This window comes from Vombatus ursinus, unplaced genomic scaffold (genome assembly GCF_900497805.2).
Source record: "Vombatus ursinus unplaced genomic scaffold, bare-nosed wombat genome assembly UNPS02014812.1, whole genome shotgun sequence".
Lineage (NCBI taxonomy): Eukaryota > Metazoa > Chordata > Mammalia > Diprotodontia > Vombatidae > Vombatus > Vombatus ursinus.
In genome coordinates this window covers 50,031,585-50,054,999 of record NW_020954590.1, presented here as the reverse complement: position 1 = coordinate 50,054,999, position 23,415 = coordinate 50,031,585, and the positions used below count along the sequence as shown (strand labels likewise).

The window sequence follows — 23,415 nt, the reverse complement described above, 5'->3', positions numbered from 1 at the left end:
TGAGAGAGGGTAAATGACTTCCCTAGGATTATACAGATACCAATATATCTAAGTCAAACACTGTATTCACTGTGCCACCTAGCTGCAAAAGTGTAATCCAAGTTCCTTCGTTTTACAAAGAGGAAACTTTGAATGTAACTTTGCAAAAAGAGGCGAAGTGATTTGCCCCCAAATTAATATAAATTAAGACTTGTCAGTCTGATTATACATTCTTCAGAACAAAGATACAAAGGACTATATAATATGACTTAAGGGACTGTTAAGTAGTCCTGCATGCTGGGAATTTGAGAGCTTTCTGTTCCCAAATTTCATCCAGATGGTGTTTTTATCCTAGTTGACTAGCCTTTTCGAAAGCTTTTGTGGGGCCTTAGGCCTGGAATCACAAAGCTAAGAGGCTCAAAGACAGGATCCTAGCTTTACACCCATCCTTTAGCAAGCTCTAAAATTCACTGAGAGCAGCAGAAAAGGTGGAGGGTCTTTGAGGTTCTTCTGTTACATGGACCACCGGAAGGCTCCCTGAGCACTCACTGACAAGTGAAGAAATATCTCTTTGGCTGGTCAGAAGCCACAGGGGACAATTCTCTGGGCATGATGCAGAGGACACAAGGCTTCAGGCCACTAAGCCTCACTTTCTCTCTTTTTCATTTGGCAAACAGGCATATAGCTTTTTACTCTTCAATTTGTCACAAAAAGTTCCACAACAAGTTCCTTCTGGACTATGGTTTTACAGGAGACTTGAAATAGCAAGGAAAACATTACCTGAAGTGAACGTCTTCCCTACAATCTGCAAAGATAAAGCCAGTGGTTTCACAAGGTTCTTGTTCCTGGGCAGATCCTGAGTTCCACTTAAATTAACAGCTGAATTAGCTGGACTGAGGACTGGTGAGTCTTTAAAAAGAAAGAAGTTTTTTCACTAATAATATTTAAAATATAATTTAAAACAATAGCTGACTAGCCAAAATAAATCAAATTAATAAAGCCTAATGATGGCTAGGCTGGGGGAAGGGAGAGAAGTACATGCATGCATTTGCTGGTGGCAATGAAAATAAGCGTAGCCTTTTTGGAAAGTAATCTGGCACGTACAAAATGAGCAGCAAAACTAGTCCTACCTTTTGACCCCACTATTGGGATACAGCCTGAAAAAAAAGACCTGCATTTTGCTTAGACTTGTGTGTTATACACATACACACACACACAAACATATATATACAAACACATATATGTAAGTATCTTAATATAAATTTATACATAGCAAAACAATTAGAAACAATCTAAAGTTCCAAGGGTTGAGGAACAGAAAATACATCAACATAGTTATTGCCATAAAAATAATAACTATGAAAAATCTTAAGTAATAGAGGGAAAAAGGAAGGAGAAGGGAATAAATATTTGTATAGCACCTACTATGTGTCAGGCACTGTTCTAAGGACTTTTACAAATAATATCTCAACTGATCCTTATAACAATCTTGTAAGATAGGTGCTAATTTTTTTTACAGTTGAGGAAACTGAGGCAAACAAAGCTTAAGTGAGCTGCCCAGGGTCACACAGCTAGTAAGTGTTTGAGGCCAAATTTGAACTCAGGTGTTCCTGACTGCTGGCCCAGTGCTCTATCCACTGGGCCACCAGCTGCACTAGCAAAATATCCACATGAAATAATTCAAAGTGAACAAGAGAATTAGGGATACAGTATACATACTAAAGATAGTTATGTAAAAATATATGTATTGTGGAAGTAAATAGATATAGTTTTAGATAATATAATATACATAACATCCCTTTCCAAGTTTACTCCTACAATTAGCATACTCATAGATTGAGTCCTCAGAGGCAACTACTACTCCCAGGTTCCAGGGTCAGTCCATGGGCCAAGGCTCCTCCTACTACAGTTCACAAGCCTCCACTGGTCACATTTCTCTTTAACAATCAGTCAGTAGACACAATCAGAACAAAGGTATTTACTAAACTGACAAAGCATTGAATAGGAACTACAAAACATTCCCTGCCATTAAACCGGGGTGTACTCTCCTGCAAATATACACAGCATATATGGAATAATGAGCACAAACGTAAAAGTACGATTTGAAGAACACCGGCAGAAAACACGTATCCCCAAAGTGACATGCCTCCTGGACTGTCTTTTTTGGAGACTGGGACTCAAAATATTTTACATTTTTGAAATTATTCGCCAATTTTATTTAAGTTATCAGCTTTATTTCCATGAATCTGGGCAAAAAATAGAGTTTAATAATATCCTTCATTTCTTTTTCATTCGCTGTGAATTTTCCTTTTTCAATTTTTTATTTGGGAACTTGGTTTTTCTCTTCTTGCTTTTTTTAAATCAAGTTAGCTAATTGTTTATCTATGTTATTCAAAAAAGCTCCTAGTTTAATTTCCTTTTCAATCCTATTTTTTGCTATTTTATTAATCTCTTCCTTGATTGTCAGGATTTTTATTCTGGTGCTTAATTGAGGCTTTTTAATTTGTTGGGTTTCTAAGTTTTTTTTTTAGTTCACGCCCAATTCAAGACAGTTCACTTTTGAGACAGCATTCACTCCTCGCCTGAGATAAGCCATGGGGCGATAAAGACTGTTTTGCCAGATGGAGTTTTCAAGGCTGAGCACAGTCCCAGTCTCTGACTTCGAAGATGGACAACTTGTTCAGCTAGCACAGGAAACAAGCCAAAGGGGGTTGAAGGTCAGACTCTTAAGAGAAATACTAGTCCATAGTTAAATATATTAAAGTTCTTTGAGGTTTATTGAGAAAAGCTCACTAAAGAGCAGTTTTATTGTTGGTACTATATTAGAAATATTTTTAAAAATTATTTTATGCCTAAACTAGTTTGCTACTTCTTCCCAGGACAGAGATGGTCATATTCTTCCCTTGAAATCTGAGGGGCTTTTGCATTGCCATATTTGTTGCACTGTGGACAGTAAGGCATTACGTGATCCTCTGACAGCTTGTGTAACACTCTTCATTCTACAGCTGCTTCCCTTCCCCTCCATACTGAACAGTAGGAACTTGGGATGGCAGAACGAACGAGGAGGTGGTCACAGGAAGTGACAAGATGCTGTTGTGGCAGAGGGGTGCTAGGATCAAGTTCAAGCTTAGAGGAGGGAAATGATATTGATGCCAACATGACTCCTTCCTGGGACTGGCTGCTGAGTCTACTCATTCTGTATCACACTGGGCAGGGTGAGGCTGAAAGCTAACAATTAAAGAGCTCAGACTGGAGACAGCACTAATCCTCATGAGATCCATTTCTCACCAGATTCTAAAATTCCACACTATAGGCTGAAGTGAGATAATTAGTTTAGACTTTTCTGTTTCTTCATGCAATGACTGGCCCTGCTGGATGAATGAACTGAACTTCCTGAAGAACCCAAGTTGTTGACTTTCCTTTGCTCACTCGAAGAAAGTATAATTATGAAGAATGAAACACTTGCACTGTATTTCCTAGAACTCCTGGTTTGGATTAATCCTTTGGTTTTGGTTTTTGTTTTTTTGGCTAGGCAATGGGGTTAAGTGACTTGCCCAAGGTCACACAGCTAGTAAGTGTTATGTGTCTGAGGCCGGATTTAAATTCAAGTACTCCTGACTCCAGGGCCGGTTCTCTATCCACTGTGCCACCTAGGTGCCCCGGATTAATCCTTTGGGTAGTAACTTCCAGAGTATAGGTGAATGGCAGGCTTGTAGTTGCTTGGTAGATGTTTATTATTATTATTATTATAATGCATTGTGTTCTAATTATTATGTAATCTTTGTTTATCAATTCTATTCTAAGAGTAAAAACAACTCTAGGTAGTAGCCAAGCATGCTTATCTGTTTTTATGGTGGATGGTGACATTATGCCAAGGTCACATGACCAGAACTCACTTCAATATACTTTGTTTAGAAAGAAGGTGAGGTTTTATAGGTAGGTGGGGCACTGAGACTGATTTGGTAAATTCACAATCCCATGCCCTTTGATAACAAGTCAGGAATATCCTACAGGGAAAGACACAGATGGAGCTGAGGCCTGTGACACTCAGAAAACCTGAACACAGCACTTACTCTCATCACTTCTGCACAGTGAGATATGGGCAAACTACCAAGATGAGGGTGGGGACTGCCTAGGAACCAGGTCTTCAGAGTTAAACCAGAATCAGGTGACTGGCTGTCAATGGCACCTGGTGGTTAAATTTAAGAGAGTTCACGTATCTACCTACACAAGCATTTAGTACCACCAGGGACTAATTTTAAGTTCTTCTTCAGAATTTAATAATTATAAATACAAAGAGATTTTCAAAACTTCAAAACAGCAGGATAGTCCCTTTCTTTTTCTAAAACTTACATCCAATACATGAAGGATTTATGATTTTACTGATGGAACACCAACATGAAGACAGCAACCCTTCTATACCTTTTAGTCATAGAGATTTGCCAAAAATTCAGGCAAAACTTAAGTCACTTGCCTTTGGTCACTAGTAAAGAAGAGAGGGTTTGAACCTGGTTCTTCCTTTCTACAAGTCTAGCATTCCCTATACAACATTTCTGAGTATAGCCAGAACTAGACCAAAATATAATTGGGAAATATTTAACAAAATAAATTTTAAAATAACAGAACATAGATAATGTTAAAATGTTGTTCACTAAGTCAATGTGACCCAGAGGGATCCTTATGTATGGTTCAGTGGCCCCTTTTCTATTTGAGTTTGATACCACTGCACTACATCATTGTCTCTCTCTTTCCAAAGCTTGCCAATGAGTTTGGTACAATAGTTGAAAGAAAGTTGGTTCTGGGAAGTCAGTTGGTTTTTTCAGGCTAAAAAAAAAAGAAGAAATTTAAAAAGCTATATTAACTCTTCTTCTTTTTTTGCAAGGTAATTGGGGTCAAGTGACTTGCCCAGGGTCACACAGCTAGTAAGTGTCAAATGTCTAGTCTGAGACCAGATTTGAACTCAGGTCTTCCTGACTCTACCGTGCCACCTAGCTGCCCCAAGCTTTTTTATTTCTAATTAAAAATTGGTAAAAATCCAAATTGTAGGAGTTATGGAATGGGTTCACATTTAATGTAAAACTCATCAATTTAAATGAACATAGCATTCCCCAACTGATAAATGGTCAAAGGATATGAACAGGCAGTTCTCAGATGAAGAAATTAAAACCATGTACAGTCATATAAAAAATGCTCTAAATCACTACTGTTCAGAGAAATGCAAATCAAAACAACTCTGAGGACCATATCACACCTATCAAATTGGCCCACATGACAAAACAGGACAATGATAAATGTTGGAGAAGACGTGGGAAAATTGGAACACTAATGAATAGTTGGTGGAGTGGTGAACTGATCCAACTATTTTGGAGAGCCATTTGGAACTATGCTATAAAAGGGCTGTAAAAATGTGCATGCTCTTTAACACAGCAATAGCACTTCTAGGGCTGTATCCCAAAGAGATCATAAAAATGGGAAAAGGACCCACACGTACAAAAATATGATGGCAAAGAACTGGAAATTGAAGGGATGCCCATCAATTGGGGAATGGCTGAACAAGTTGTGGTATATGAATGCAATGGAATATTATTGTGTTATAAGAAATGAAGAGCAGGCAGACTTCAGAAAAACATGGAAAGACTTGTATGGTCTGATGCTGAGTGAAGTGAACAGAACCAGGAGAACGTTGTACACAGCAACAGCCACACTGTGTGATGACTAATGTTGACTGACTTAGTCTCATGATGGAAAATGCTATCCACATCCAAAGAAAGAACTATGGAGTCTGAATGCAGATCAAAGCATACTATTTGCTATTTTCTTCTTCTGTTGAGTTTTGTTTCCTCTTTCTGGGGGTTCCTCATATTGGTTCTAATTCTTCCTTACAACAACACTAATGTGAAAATGTTTAATAGGAATGTATATGTATACCCTATATCAGATTGTGTGCTCTCTTGGAGAGGGAGGCAGGAAGGGAGGAGGAGAAAAATTTAAAACTCAAAAGTTTATTGAAGTGATTGTTGATAAATCAAAATAAATTAATAAAAAAATTTTAAAAATAAATGAACATAGAACATTGTAAAAAAGAAGGATAAAAAAACAGGCTATGGTTTTGACCAACAAAATCTTATCATAAGTATTTATGCATATGTACCAAGTGGGTATCTGCTACCATTCAGAGAGAGTCATTTCCTTAGAGGGAGGCAGATTCTCAACCTGTGGGAGCAGGGAACTGTCCAGCAGAATCTAATTCAGGGGAAGCTAGAAGAGGGTAGGTAAGTGGCGCAGTGGACAGAGTTCCTGACCTAGTGTCAGGAAGATTCATCTCCTCGAGTTCAAATTTGGCCTCAGACACATAAGAGCTGCGTGATCCTGTGCAAGTCACTTAACCCTGTTTGCCTCAGTTTCCTCATCTGTAAAATGAGCTGGAGAAAGAAATGGCAAACCACTCCAGTATCTTTGCCAAGAAAACCCCAAATGGAGTCACAAAGAGTTGGTCAGGACTCAAATAAATGAACAACAACAAAGAAATGGAATGCTGATGTCTCCTTCCTAAATATGAAAATATGTAAATGCCTCCTATGATTCTGAGTTTTACCAACTGTTTGAGACTTTGTAGAACTTGAATTTCCTGATCTTTCTAATCTCACCTTAGATAACCTCTCTTCATCTGTATTTCTAGCTTTGTGATCTGCACACCTCTGATCTGTGCTTTGCCTCTTGCCTTGGAGCTCTCAGTTTGGCAGCCTTTATCTCTGGTAACGTCTGCCTCACTCTACATTAATAACCCAGCAGTTTGGCCACTCTCCAAGCTGAAGCCTTCTTCAAAATATCTCTTCAAAGGCAGAGACTTTACCTGCTTCTCAGCTGGAAAAGTATTACCTGGTCTCATGATACCTGCTCTTTCTCTAACAATAACCTTAGGTGGGACTGGTTGGAACCTTAGATTAAGTATCCACATCTGTTTTAGCAGTCAAAGGAAAAAAACTATGAACTTTAATTGTAGCCAGAACCGCCAAATTTATAAGCAGTTGATAAGATTTGCACAAGTAAATTAAAAATCAAATTATAATAATTTCATTGATTACATCATTAAAAAAGCTTTAAATCCATTATAGGAAAGTCTGTAGGCATGTTTCTCACTTTATATTAGTTACTGTTTTCTACAGGGCTCATTATGTATGTAATTGTTTTGCATTATTTATGAATTCAAACAAATTTATGGGTGAGGATACAAATGATTATGGGAGGATAAGGGACAAATTAATTAAACATTAATTAGCATTGAAATACAATAATGTCAGTGGTCTTTATGAGACTTTATAGAGAAGTCAGAAAACGTTGACTTTTAAAAGTGAATGATCATAATCTTTACGTCATATGCTGTCACTTTTCATTTAATTCAGTCTGAGGTATTTCAATCTGGGTATTTTACTGTCATTTCAAACTATACATAACAAAAACAAAATTTCTTATCCTTTCAGCCCTACTTTCTGCCTCACCCAGATTCTGTCAGTCATACGGTCAATAGTCCTGGCCCCCAAGCAACGAACGCTGAAGTCTTCTTCAGTTTCTCTGAATGTACCTTTTTCCTTTCTGTTCTCAATTCTGAATCTACTGTCAAACTACTTTTATCTCTCATTTCAACATTATAGCATATCTCACTCTTTTCTAGATTCTCTTTCCTGCAATTATTTATAAATGAAACAGTCAAAATAATGCTTCATGATCAGAGAATTTTGAATCTCAGAGTTGAAAGGGATCTTAAAGGTCATTTAAAATTAAATAATGCTTAAATTAGAATTTTTTTTGTCTAGAATTGTGATTTAATTGTTGTAGAGGAAACACCTGTAGAGGAAACCCTCTAACAATGAAAACCGGAAACTACTCTGCAATTTATAGTCTTAGAAAATTTCCTGGGGCATTGAGAATTTAAATAACTTGCCCAGGTAAGGTTACAGAGTCAGCCTGTGGAAGATGTGGGACGTGAACCCAGTTCTTTCTTGTCAGCTCTCTATTCATTATGCAACAGTGCTTCAAAAATAGGAATACTCTCAACAACATTCTCATCAAATGGTCATCTGACCCATACCAGAAGATTTATTTTGCATCATATCATACTACAGTAAAGTCTCCGTTAGCTAGGATCACCAGGGAATGAGTCATTCTGCACAGAAGTTTTTCAGGTAACTAAGGATCTAACCCGGTATGTGAAACTATATGTATGTGTTTGTGTTTGTGTTTGTGTGTGTGTGTGTGTGTGTATGTCTATATGTCTATATATACATGTATATGCATACACACATATATACATATATCTACATATTCAGGCCATTTATGCTTCCCACTAGGTGAGTACCTGTGTATATAGGCATGAATGTATGTATACACACACACACTCCTAAGGTTCCCTCTGTTTGGGATGATGATAACTCGCATTTCTCCATCACTTTAAGCATTACAAAAGAATTATTATCCCCATTTTACAGATGAAGAAACTAGTTAAGAGACTTGGCTATCCATGATCATAAAGCTAGGAAGCAGTGGAAATATCTACTCCATCCCCACTGGCACATCTGAATACTAATCTTTTGGTTAGCTAAAATTCCTATGCCCTTTCCCAAGTTGTCGGGTCATAGAACATTCTGGGGTTTGAAATACACTCAGAGTATAGAATACCCACGAGACAAATGGAGTCAGGGTATTCTGGAGCAAAATTGAACAAATTAAATTTTTTTGCACTAATTTTTTTTTCATTGACTATTTTGATGCATAATTTCTTCCTGAATATTTTGGAAGAGATCATATTACTAACATGGAAAATTTCTCATAGAATATGACATACAGTGGGTACATAGAGCACAGTCTGGGAAACATTTCCCTGTGGGTTTTTTTTTTAAACACAAACTGCTTTAAAATCATCTTTCCAAATTGTACTTGTACAGCTGATTTTTTAAAATCTTGGTATAGAATTTAACCTTCTCATTGTCTTGCAGTTGTGGTCCTGGGGTCTCTGCCAGCAGAGGACAAGCCCTGGAATAACATAAGAGTACAGGAAGGTTTCAAGGATAGACTCAGCAATGCAATTGATGTTTGCCACTGAAGGACAAGCCTAAATTCAGAATATCACTAGGTTGTCTACATAGTGATTAAAATTTTTTGGCTATAGCATCTCCTAATCAAATAAGAATAGAGGGTTTACAATCTGTGTCAGTGGAGGAAGTATCCCCAGGAAGGAAAGAATAGATTCTTGAAGTACTGTAAAATATTAAAGAAAAGGGGCTTAATATTTATTCCTACTATCTTGATTTTTCAAAGATTGCCAACAGCAGTTCTACAATACTATCTATAAATTCCTTCAGTAATTAGTCTGGACCTGGAGCCACAAGTATACTTAAAGCAGCACAATCCTCTCTTACTAGCTTCTGATGTATCTCAGCCTCCAATCTTCCTTTGCTATGTTTACAGTATACTTGCCAGTTGGAAGACCATTCCTCTTCAAAACGGAAGGGGCATATATAAAGGACTTAAAAGACAGGTGTTGGATTGTTACCTTTACCTCACATCTGGACATAACGTCAATAATACGGCAAATATTTGGCTGGCTGGTCTCCCTGCCTCATATCTTTCCCCACTTTGGTTCACCCTTCACACAGCTGTAATCTGTCTAAAGTACAAATCTGACCACGTCATCCATGTCATTGATCAAATGACAATGGCATTGCATAAACTCCAGTGGCTCTCCGTCACTTCTAGGATCAAATATAAAATCCTGATTAGCATTCACAGATTTTCACAGCCTGGCCCCTTCCTACCTTTTTAGGCTTCTTATATTTTATATACTTTATGATATCGTGACAACTGGCCTCCTTGCTGTTTCTAATACAAAACACTTTATCTTCCAACTCAGGGTGTTTTCACTAGCTATCCCACATGCCTGGAATGCTCTCCCTTCTCACGTTTACCTCCTGGCTTCTTTCAAGTTCCAGCTAAAGTCTCACCTTCCACAAATTTCCACAAAATCCCTTTTCTGATCCTCCATTAGTGCCAGTACCTTTCTTCTGTTGACTATCTCCAATTTATCTTGTATTTTTTTTTCCGTGTTCTCTTCCATTAGACTGTGAGCTCCTCAAGAGCAAGGGCTGTCTTTTGCCTTTCTTTGTATCCCTAACACTTAGCACAGTGCCTGGCACATAGTAGGCACTTATTAGATGCCTGCTGACTGGCTGACTGACTTACATGATTAAAGGTAACTTCATTTTACATATTATAACAAATCTGAAACTAAAAAATACATTCTTGCCCATTCCTTATCCCACTCCTTACAGAAGCTATTCCAAATCTTTTCTTCCCTCCTCAAGCTCCCTGCTCCCATCTTCCCTACCTTTACTCTGTATCAACTAATGACCTTGTCTCTTTACTGAAAAAGAAAATGAGGCCATCTGATGTGTCTTCTCCCATTATCTTCACCTCAAAACCCACTGATACCATCATCCAATTTCTCTTCCTTTCCCCTAGTCTCTCACAACAAGGGAGCCTTTCTCCTTGCCCAGGTCAAACCATCTGACCTTGATCTTATCATCTCCTGTATTCTCTGGCAGATTGCACCCTCAATTATCCCTCCTCTCTCTTGAACCTTCGACCTCTCCCTATCAACCAGCTCCTTTCCTATTGCTTTCAAACATTCCCAACTTCCCTCCATCCTTGAAAAAAAATTAACTCTCCTCTCACTCCCTCAAGCTATCATGTTATCTCTCTCCTCCCTCTCTGAGCCGATGTCCTTGAAAAGGTTGTTTATACTCAGCTGCTTCCACTTCATCTCTTTTCACTCACTCCTCAACCCTTTCTAATCTGACTTTCAACTTCATCACCCAGTTTTACTCTCTCTAAAGTAATCAATGATCTTTTAATTGCCAAATATGATACTCTTTTCTTAACCTTAATCCTTCAATATTTATGTTTTTTCTTTTATTTTTAATTTATGCAATAACACAAGCATTTTCATAACATAGAATAAAAAAAGATGATTGCACATAAAACTACATATCTATTACTCACAACTTGCTATTCCTTTTAAATATATAATAAAGTTGTCATATAACTTTTTTTTTCTCTCCCCCATCCTAGAGATGGCTACCATTAGACACAACTATGTATAGGTATATATCTATATGTAAACTCATTCCATACAAACTTCTATTTACCAGTTCTTTCTCTGGATGCAGATAGTGTCTTCCTTCATAGGTCCTCTGAAGTTAATCTGGGCATATATAATAGTCAAAATGACAGTCACTCAAAGTTGTTTTTAAAACAGTATTGCTGTTACTGTATACAACATTCTCTTTGTTCTGCTCATTTTGCTCTTCATTATTTTGTGCAAGTCTATCCATGTTTTTCTAAGATCACTGAGCTCATCATTTTTTTATAGCGCGGCAGTATTCCATCACGATCATATACCACAACTCATTTAGTCATTCCTCAATTGAAGGACATCTCCACAATTTCATGTTCTTTGCCACCACAAAGAAAGCTATTATAAATATTTTAGAACATATAGGCTCTTTTCCTTTTTCCCTAATCATCTTGGGAAATAGACCTAGTAGTGGTGTTGCTGGGTCAAAGGGTATAAGGCATATGCAGTTTAATAACTTTTTGGCAATAATTTCAGATTAAGATTTATCTGCTGTATTGACGCTGCTGACCACTCTCACCGCCAGGACACTCTCTCCTCCCTGCGTTTTCATGACACTACTCTCTCCCGGTTTATCGCCTACCTGTATGACCATTCCTCAGTCTCCCTTACTGGTTCATCATCCCATATCACATCCCTGTCAGTGTTCCACAAGGTTCTCTACTAACATCTTCTTTTTTCTTTCAATACTCTTTCTCAGTAACCTTATGAGTTCCCAAGGGCTTAACTATCATTTCTATGTAGGTGTCTCTTGGATTTATATACTGAGCTTCAGTCTCTTCCCTGAGCTTCAGTTCCATATCACCAATGTCCTCCTGGACATTTCAAACTGCATATTTCAGAGAAATCTTAAACTCAACATAAATGAACTCCTCATCTTAGCCTTAAGCCTTCCCCTCTTCCTGACTTTCCCAGACTTTCAGTCTACCAGGTTGGTAATCTCAGCATTATTCTGGATTCCTCATTTCTTCACCCCAAATATCTAATCAGTTGCCAAATATTGACATTTGTCCCTTCACAACATCTCTTGCATCTGATCCCTTCTCTCTGCTCACACAGTTACTATCTTAGTTCAGGTACTCATCACCTCTCACCTAGATTATTGGAATAGCTTCCTAACTAATCTCCCCGCCTCAAGTCTTTCCCTACTCCAGTCCATCCTACATACTGATGCCAAAGTAATTTTCCTTGAGTGTAGGTCTGACCATGTGACTCCCCTACTTCACTGGCTCCCTAATGACTCTAGAATAAAATAAAAAATCTCTCATTAACATTTGAAGCCCTGCACAGCCCGACCCCACCCCATCTTCCCAGCCTTACTGGATATTACTCTCCTTTTAGCACTCTGTGGCCCAGACAAACTGGCCTTTTCTCCATTGCTCACATAGAGAATACCACCTCTATATCTTTGTACTGGCTACCCTCCATTCCTTGAATGCATTCCCTCCTTACCTTCTCCTCACAGAATCCCTCTCTTCCTTTAAGATAAAACACAGGCATCATCTTCTGCATGGAGTCTTTCCTGGTCCTCCCAATTACTAGTATCCTCTTCCATATATATATATGTGTGTGTGTGTGTATATGTATGCATGTATGTATATATATACATACATACATATGTATGTATATGTATTTATTCACTTTATGTTGTATTCTGTATGTATTTTTATATGTACTTGTTTACCCTACTGGAATAGTAAGCTCAATACAAGCAGGAGTTATTTCATCCTTTGTACTTGTAAACAACAGATAAAGCACTGGGCCTGGAGTAAGGAAAATGTGAGTTCAAAACTAGCCACAGACACCAGCTGTATGACCCAGGGCAAGTCACTTAACCTGTGTGCCTCAATTTACACAAGTGCAAAATGGGAATAACAATAGCACCTACCTCCCAGGGTTGTTGTAAAGATCAAATGAGATATTTGTAAGTATTAGCTTCGCCCAGTGCCTGGCACATAGTAGATGCCATGTAAATACTTTTCTTCTCTACCTTGTATCCCCAGCACTTAAGCACATAGTAGGTTTTTAATAAATACTTGCTGGTTGATTGATTATTGTCCAGTTTAGACACCCTGCTGTGTGAACTATGTTTTTTCTAATTTGGGAAATTCGTAAAATCACAGATCTTGTACTGGAAAGTATCTAAGAGGTCATCTAGTTCAGCGTTCCACTCCACCCTACCCCCTCACTTTAAAGTTAAAGAAACTGGTCCATGGTGGTTAAGATCCTGGGCCAAGGTCAGATACATGATAACCGTCAGAGATAGGATTCCCATAGAGGTCTTCTGACTCCGAAAAGAAAACTCTCTCCACAGCATGACACTTTTGCTCAATCATGAGGCAAAAACCATGCTCTATGATCCACTAACCATGAAGACCACAAACACATGAAGAGAGTTTTAGTGTAGAAATTAAATCAAGCACAGTTAGTAAGACATTTAATGATCTGTATGACCATCTTGCTTAAGTGATAAGCTATTCATGTAAATTAATGTAAATAAAACATATATTTTTAGAATCAAATGAAGCATTATAGTAGTAAGCTGTGAAAATAGGTGGTCTTGGAGGTAGGGGGGAAGCATATGGAAGAGAGTTTTTCCTTCTCTCAGCTTCTTGGAAAAGCAGTGTAACGTAGCAGAAACAGTAGTATATGTTATATTTTTTCTTCTGCTGAAAGCATCACCATCTCTCCCAAGTGCATGACCTTAAAAGTAATTTTAGAGTCTTTCATCTTCCTCAAGTCTTACCTTCAGAGAGTTTCTATATATTTTGTGTTTACTTAAATATGTACATGTTCTACCTCATCCCTACCCTCCTCCCATAGAATGTAAGCTCCTTGAGGACAGAGACTACTTCATTTAGATTGTGTTACTAGCACCTGACACTCTTCCCCCCAGATCTGTGATTTCATCAGAATATAGAGACCTCTCTAAACTTCAGTTTCTTTATCTGTAAAATGTCTTCTTTGAGGGGCAGCTAGGTGGCGCAGTGGATAGAGCACCGGCAGAGAACTTGAGTTCAAATCCTGCCTCAGACACTTGACACTTACTAGCTGTGTGACTCTGGGCAAGTCACTTAACCTGGACTGCCTTATAGTCCCCCATCCCCCAATATCCTTTAAGGTCTCTTCTAGCTCCAAATCTTAGGATCCTACAAGGAGGATCTACTCTTCTTTCTCCTTCCCAACTGTAATCTTAGCAGAGGGTGCTTGCCCAATCTCAAACCAAGCCAGACCAGCACCCCAGGAATCTTCTAAGGAAGCATCTACAGAGGCTCAAGCCTTGTAGGAAACAGCCAATTTCATGTACAGATTATATTTCAAGCTCAGGGTCTGCACTCTATACCTCTGATTCCTGATAGTCATTTTAAAAATTCATACTATTTTGATGAATGCATGTGTGTGTTGATAGTAATCAACATCAGAAGTTTCTTTTAACTCCATATGCAGTTTCTAGGTTCAACAATGGTGTAACCCTTTAGATTTTATAGACATACAGATGACTGATGCCTAAGCATTTAGATTGGCTGTGGAGTGTCCAGATTCAGTTATTATGTTGCTAAAAGGATCTCTCCATTATCTTGTCTCATCACACTTAATTTCTTTCTTCTCTCCCTCTTCTTCTTTTCCTGCTCCTCCTGTTAGATTTATGTTATATTAACTGTATAGCTGACTCTTCACCCTTTTGAGAAGATGACTCTCTGAGGACATTGACTGTGTATTATTTATCTTTTTTATCTTCTAAGTGACTACCACAATGCCATGAACCACCAATACATATTTGTTGAATGAATTAATTAATAAAAACTGTTAACCTAGAAAAATTCATCCTATTGGTCACAAAGGGAATCAGTGAGAGTGAACGCATGGCTCAATGACATCTCTATCACTAGCTAGAAAGAAAAATAATGCAGAATCTTTACTTCTCTCCTGTCTCAGAGGGACTAGTACTTTTCCTCCTTGTCTAGGCTAACTCTTCCACTATGCCTTTGTTCCCATCATGTTCTGCCTTCTCCAGGATTAAGCTCTATCAATCATCACCTCCTTTCCCCCTCTAACATTTAAAAATATTCTTATTGATATTTCTCATTTTTATATCACTGACATTTTCCCCGATTCCCTCCTCTTCCCCCCTTCCATAGAGCCATTCTTTACAATAGCTACTTTAAAAGAGGAAGAGAAAAAATTTCAGCCAAATCAATCAACCCATCAAAAAAATCTGATGCAATATTCAATATTCACCATCTGTGGACCCCCAGCTCTGCAGAGGAGCTAGAGAGGTGTCTTCTCTTATCTCTTCGTGGGGGGTAAGCTTGACCTCAATAATTCTCAACATTCACTAACAATGGTTTTTCTGTTTCTTCTAACTGTTGCAGTCATGGTATATATTTCTCACCACCATTTTAAAAACAGGTGACAGTTCTTTTTTTTTTAACATCACAGTCATCTCCCAACATATTTTCCCACTACCATCCTATTCCCCCCCCACTAGCTTTTTAACCCTAACTAGTAACAAGGAAAAACAATTAAGCAAGACTGACCAACAAAGCAAGGAAGTCTACAAGTAGATATAACATTTCGAACCCATAGACTCTCACATTTAAGGCACGAGAGAGAGATGTATGTTTTATCCTGTTTTGCAGATTCAAAATTGTTCTGAATACAGTTGCTTTTTAGTATTGTTTTCATTAACATTATTCTACTCTTTATATGTATATGTGTAATCAATAAATATACATGTGTTTATATAGAGAGAGGGAGAGAGGAAAAGAGAGAGAGAGAGAGATCTGGTTCTTAACTTTGTATTACTTCATACATGTCTTCCCATGTTTCTCTGAATTCTTCATATCTTTCATTTCTTATAATAAAATTATATTCATATATAATAGTTTGTTAGCAATCTCTTCATTTCTGTAGCTTCAACTATTACCTCTATTCAATGACTATCAAATCTGTATCTCCAATCCTGTGTTCTCTCCTGAGTTCCATCCCCACATTTTCAAATATTGGATATTTCCATATAGATATTCTACTGGCACTTCACACTTGTCATGTCCATGCCATACTTATACTTCTCCTTAAATATCCTTCTCTACACTTGCTAATTTTTGCCATCGGCATCACCATTTCCCCAAATACCCATATTTGAAAACTTACTGTTCTCTTTATTTCAACTTTACAGAGGCCTTGTGTGTACAGTGCACTAATTCCTTCCTCTCTTTTATCTCCCAAATACAATCAATTGTCAAATATTACAAATTCCATATTCAGAATGTATTCCCTGTAGTTGCCCCCTGTTTTCTATTACCACTGTCACCATGCTAGTTACATTTTTCATTACCTCTTCATTCATTCATTGCTCTGTCATGAATTACTGAAATAGTCTTTTAAATGATGCCACTCTCTCTCCCCTCGTCCAATCCACTCCACAATCCATTATCAAATCTTGAAAGTACTACATAAAATCTGAGCTATTACTATTATTATCTCATCCTAACATCACATCCCAATCTTATCTTAGGTCCTTTTCCTGTTCTATTCACCAGCTAAACCAGCCCACACACTCACTGGTTTACAAATACATCCCCTGCTTCCCTGTGTCCACGGCTTTGTTTATAGCATTCCCTATATCTAAAATCCTATCTTCATGCACTCCCTTGTAGAAATCTTACCCATCCTTCCAGACTCATCCCAATTGTCACACCTCCCCCTCCCCCTGAACATGATGTGTTCTCTGAACTCTCCAAATGGAAATAAACTTCTCTTTCTCAAAACTTTCCTGCTTATACTTTTTTTTTTTTGGTCATTTTGTAGTCATTTGTGTGCCTCTTGTTATCTACTACAGGACTACAAGCCCCATCAGGGCTAGAACCTTGCCTTATTGTGTTTGTATTTCCTAGTACTTAGTTCAGAGCCTTGTATAGTAGCTCATAGTAAATGATTCTTGAATTGAATGTCCTACTGATGATGTTGAATGATTGGTATCATCTTTATATACAAAAGATAGCACTTATCAATAAGTTAATAATCACCCAAAACACAAGGTAATAGCTTAGTGGACTGAACACATACTTGGCACTCATCACACATTGCTGAATTAGATGGACCCTCAAACAAGCACATTATCCTATGCTTAGGGAAGTTTACTCACCTGGCAGCATCTGTCCTAATAATTTATAAATTCTACAGGAAATTTCTAATCATGTATAGAATTGAATGTCATAACTGTAAGTTACACAAAATGTTAATTCTATTAATTTTTTCTTATACTTTTATTTGAAAATACATTGGTTATTTACTAAGCCCATACTTCAATCCTCAACAACACTGGAAAAATTTTCTTGCGAATTATACTATGGTTTCCCTGATCAAGTTGAATTTTTATATAGACATATGCTATTTCTGAAAGTGGGGACGGTAAGAATATTTTTTAAAAGACTTGTTACAATATGAATTATCAAGCTGATTGATTAAAAGTCAGTGAAAAGAAAGCCATATGCAAAGAATAAAAGGAAAGCAGTACTCAAAACATAAAATATATACATACAATTATTATAAACCCCTGGAAACTGGGGTCAAGAAAAAACTATAAATAAAAGTTCCTTCCCTCTCCCAAATAGAATGCAATGTTTGATCCAAACCACTCCCTCTAAGAAACCTTGACCACAAGCCACGGCTAAACGTAAATTTGTTTAAACATTGTACTCCCCTAGCCGATTAGAAATATAATCCCCTAAGAAAGGATGGAGCTTGTTATCTCAGGCAAGGTGCCTTTTGTAAACACTGACTAATGTTTGTAGGGGAATTGGAATGCTAATGTTCAATTCCCATAATCTCCTTCTTCCTAGCATCTGTAGGAACCAAGGAATCACTATTTAAGCTTCAAGCACCTTGTATAGAAATTTATGGAACTGAAATTTCTAGCTTCACAGGGCTCATTTTCAAGAAGTCTTCCTTCTGAGTAAGTCTTCTGGGCTGATCCTGCAATTATTTTTAATACCTAATTTTACCTAAAATGAACTGATCACACTTTTACATTGTTGTGATGCTAGATGGCAGCTGGGACAAGCAATGAATAGCACTGACTTAGTCAGGGAGACCTCAGTTCAAAGCCAGCCTCAGACACTTACTAACTGGATCACGACCTCTCTCTGCCTTGCTTTCCTTATCTGTAAAATGGAGATAATAATAACACCTACCTCACAGTATTATCATGATGATCAATGAGAGAATATATGTAGAATGCTTTGCAAATCTTAAAATGTTATATAGATGCTGCTATTATTGAAAAGCATATGAATAATTGTACTGGGAATATCTCTTTGTACTTAAAATCAGTCTATGGGCCCTTGTTACCTTTCAGGTCACTTTATTCCCTCTGGCCCTTCACGGTCTTTGGGATAGGTGGGCCTTTCTGCTAATTCCCGAAAGCCCTAATCTTGACTCTCTTTACTTAGAGCAAAACATTCAACTTTGCAAGACAATTTTGCTAAGCATAATTGAAACTATGCTCTTGTGCCATTTTTATTTTTAGTATGATCATTTTTCATAGATCTAGAATTGAAAGGGAATTCAAAGACCATCTAGTCAACCTCTTTATCTTAGAGATGAGAAGGAAATTAAGTGACTTGCCCAAGGTCAAACAGGTATTAAGCAGCTGAAGTAAAATTCTAACCCAAACCCTCTAATACTAGAGAAGGTACCCTTTCCATTCTACCTTTTTTCTCTTTGACTGCTCCTGTGAATTATTTGGTGCAGGGAATTCATAGTTTAAAAAAATTCCCTCTTCTAATATAGATTGATACTTAATCTGCAATTTACAGTTTTAAGAGAGTTGCTGACTTGGATCTGGGTCTTCCTAATTCTGAAGGCCAGCTCTCCAACTCATGGACCACAGTGCTGCTTTTTGCTTATCTCTTAGTTATCAGCACTGTAGTTTATAAATACCATTTCTTGGGTCCCACGTTAATAGCACAGTTCAGGTAGAAAGCTAAAGTTCTAGTGTAGTCATCTATGTCAACAATTACTGTAGGTGTAAGAATGAAGTATTTTTTAATGCCAATATCCAAATTTCACTTTTCATCCCTCTAGTTACTGAGTCAACAAATGTTCACTCCTTCTCAGTCCAAAGTCCTGTTCTCTCCCCTATCCTGGTTGGCCTCACTAAGAAGAGTCAACATCTTTTGAATTTCAAAATTAGTCTTTCTTAACCAACACGGCACTAAAAGTTAAAACAAAAATCCACTTCACGAATCCTAAGGATAAGACCATAGAGATGGAATCACTGAGAAAAAAATCCTGTTCCAATCATCTCACTAGAGCTGCTTCAAATACAGCTATGTTTGCCACCAATATATTTAATTAAGTGATCTTATATCTGTAAAGAGCTCTGACTCTGCAAAGCCCCATCCCGTGCTCTCTGAGCAGGATCATGCTGATAAAACATAATCTACTCTTTTCAGGAAAAGATCCCAGAAGTAACTTTCCAGAACCTTCCTAGGTAACTGTCACTAGGTTTAAAAACAAAAAAACAAAAAAAACTCTTACATAAGAAAGTTCTTTCCTATATAAAACTTAAGTCCTTTAGGTAGACTTTCTCTTTCTTTTACTCTCAATGGAAAGAATGACCACTCTTCTTTATATAACTGGTTATGTCCGTCAGGGCCTTTTTTACCTTTCTCTTCTCCAACCTAAAGGATCTCAGATCATTTTGTTTCTCCCCACCTTATTTTGTGGCTATCTTCTGAGCCCTCTCCTCTGTTACTCTTAGGAAGGCCAGAATTTTATACAGTTTTTAGGTTGGTCAATCAACAATATTTACTGAGTGGCCACCAGGACCAGACTGACCATCTGATAGTTCTGAAAAAAATCAAAGGGGATGGTACTCTGAAGGACTGCTTGGATTGCTCTCTTCTTCCATTCCTTGTTTCTTGTCAATTTTTTTCCCTTTGTTGGCAGCAGGCGGGCTTCAAGGGCCAGGGCCAGGGTCAGTTTTTACCCTTTCTATATATTAATATGAGAATGGGCATAATTTATTCTGGGAAACTTCACTCTATCACTACCAAATCATTTACATGCTGCTAGAAAATCTGCACAGTTAGGGGTTGGGAGCTGCTAAAACCATATTCTTTATACGTTCTTCTCACATTCTCTAAGTGTTAGGCAAAGAACTCAGGATTCTGTAATTATTTAGTGAGGAAGGGTCTATAAAGCAATTTAAATAACCAGTTTTACCAACCATATCTAAATTAAATAACTGATTGTCATTATCCTTGAAGACAATGATAGAAAACTGATAGATCCATCCACATTTAAAAATTGGTTTACAAGAAGTATATAGGGTTAAAAAAAACCTGTATTTTGTTTTGATTTGGGCATATATAGCCATATGCATGTATGTGCATACATATATACATATAGGCACAAATATATTTTTACAAAATTTCTTGTCAGTGACTGTGTGTGTATACATGTACATGTAAGCTTTATACAGTTCCTTGATAGTGACCACCCACTCAAAACTACACATACACACATACAACGTACAATGCATATGCATGAATATAAGAGGGTATATTCATCTGTATGTATGGCATGGTATATGTATACACACATATATCTATTTTGGTGTAGGGAATTCCAATTTAAAAAAAAATTCCCTCTACTAATATAGATTAACACTTAGTCTGCAATTTAACATCTTAGAGAGCTGCTAAGAGCCTGGGTTCCTACAGCCTATATGTCAGAGACAGGACGTTGATCCAGGTTCCTGATTCTGAAGGCCAGCTGTCTATCTAATGGACGACAATGCCACTTTTAGCTTATTTCTTAATCATCAGCACTGCTTTGGTGGATGGCCATTAACAAGAATCTATGAAGTTTTGGGTATACATGTATGTCTACATATGCATGAGTATGTAGGTATACATATATATCTGTGTGTGTATGTATGCATATGTATATATAACTTTGAAGTTAAGTGACTTGCTTGGAATTATACGCACATAAACTTCACGGAACCAGTCAATGGATATCCACTCAAATCATATACATATATACATAAGCATACATTTCTATATAAATATACATGTACACATACATAGGAAAGGAAATAAGCATTTAATAAGAGCCTACTGTGTATCAGACATGGGTGCTAATAACGTTATGAATATTATTTCATTTGCCCATACATTGAGAGATCCTGTACATGATATACACCTGTGTGTGTGTGTATACATAAATGTGATTTTATTGGCATAGGGAAATCCCAGTGAGGAAATTTCCTCTACCAATGCAAGCAGACAACTATTCCACAACGTGGCCAGGGTCACACGGTATTTGTCAGAGGGAGGGACCTGGTCCTATAATTCAGGTTTTACTGACTCTGAAGCTGCTCCCTAGGGACGGAAATGTATGCACAACACACTTTTACGCCGTGCTACTAACATTTTCTTAAGTCGAGATAATCAAAAGAATAATAAACCAAGCCCTGATCCGCAATCTTGCCAACTCCTGAGGTATATATAAATGCTCGTGCTGAAGATATAATCATCGACTCTACTCCAGTTCAAGCTAACTACAGCACCTCTAAGTCCATCTACAGTGTGCTGACACCTCTGAGAGAATGCACATTGGTACACCCGAGGATGGAAAAGAAAACAATAGGCCGTACCTGTTTGGGTGAATCCTGATTTGTATCCATTTGTTGTTCCATTTTCTGGGGTTACCGTTGATGACACTGAAGAATTTGGTTTAGCAGAGTGGCAAGCAGCAGAGGATTGTCGGCTTCTACATTCTAGAAACGAGTAAGAGCCACAATGCATGAGGAGGCACAGGAACAGGCCCAGCTTGTGGTGATGTAAGTGACAGGGATCTGGTGGTTACAGCCGTGAAGGTTAAAACCTAACTGACAGAACAAAGAGCTGGCCTTCAAGGGGTAAATCATTGCATCTTCACAAATCCTCCATCCCCTGAGCCTGACTCCCATAGGATGAGGACAAGGAAAAAATCCAAATTGCAAATTCCTGTAGTCCACTATCACGGTTAAAAGGTATGTATGTAGTGGAGGCTTGGGGTAAGCGCTGGGGGAGGGGGGGGGGGGGCAGTAAGTGCAACTTAGATAACCTGAGCTGTATTTCCACAAACACTGTCATGTTCATTTTTATGAATCAGTTTGAGCCTCCTCTGTGGGAAAAGGTTAACAGGTCAACAATTCAGAAAATCTCGGTAAGCTTTCAAACACTAGTTAACCTTATGTTCGAGGACGATTCAAACACAGGCCAATCAACTCAGTCAGATGGTCTACGGGGGGTTTAGTTCTCCCCACTCAATGTTAGCTGACCTCCAGTAGATGCAAGGTTTCACCAGAGGAAAACAGAAGTTGCAAAGCCCTAGAATTCTAGGCATGCTGAACGAACATCAAATTGGCAGGCAGATATTTAATCTGACTAATCGTATCTCATCAAGCTTCATATTAAGTGAGATTTTAGTGAAACCTTTCTAGAAACTCTGTGTAATGAGACAACGTCAAATACACAGTGGGAGGTTAGTTCCAAGGGTTGAAATTACCACATAAGTGTTTCTGGTCACAGGTCATGTTATATACCACATACACGGTCGTACATAAGAAAGGAAAATATAGTGGGTTAGCTGGATTAACATTTATTCCCCAGAGAGTTCCTAAGTAAACCAGATGTAGGAATATATTTGAACACATCCCTAACATCTCCTTCTACTATGATGTGCTACAGTACCTTTCTCTGGAAACCAAACAAAACAACCTTCAGATTCTGACGAAGGAAAAAAATGTCAGTATAGCACAACAAATTTCTCATCTCAAATTCAAAATGGTACCCAGTGTACATGTGTGTGGGTGTGTGCACACACGCATGCATGTGTGTGTGTGTATATACACATATATGTGTATATGTATATATATGCAAACCTTCATTAGTATGTCCAGACCAGAACCCAGATCTTTTTGACTCCAAGACCAGAATAGGAGAGAGAGCTGGCTGTGGAGCTAGGAAAACCTGAGTTAAGTCTTGCCTCTGACAAAGACTGGCTTTGTGACCCTGGACAAGTCACAACTTATAACTACTTTAGACGACTACACAACTATACAACAACAACAACTATACAGCTTATAACTACTTTAGCCAAACTCCAACCCTGGATTATTTCCAGTAACTACCTCCTTTACTTTTATTCACCTGCTATTAAACAGATATGGAAAAATCAGGAAACCACAC

The 23,415-nt window shown here is 37.8% G+C and overlaps 1 protein-coding gene across 1 annotated transcript in view; it reads right to left on the bottom strand.

Annotated features, from left to right (window-relative positions):
* LOC114053759 (GREB1-like protein) overlaps positions 1-23,415 on the bottom strand; it is a 148,257-nt gene that overhangs the window by 79,274 nt on the left and 45,568 nt on the right. Inside the window, exons 6-7 of the mRNA XM_027876896.1 lie at positions 21,837-21,959; positions 760-888 (exon numbers count right to left, since the gene is read on the bottom strand). Of these exons, the coding sequence (XP_027732697.1) occupies positions 760-888; positions 21,837-21,959 (252 nt within the window). The remainder of the gene's footprint in view (positions 1-759; positions 889-21,836; positions 21,960-23,415) is intronic.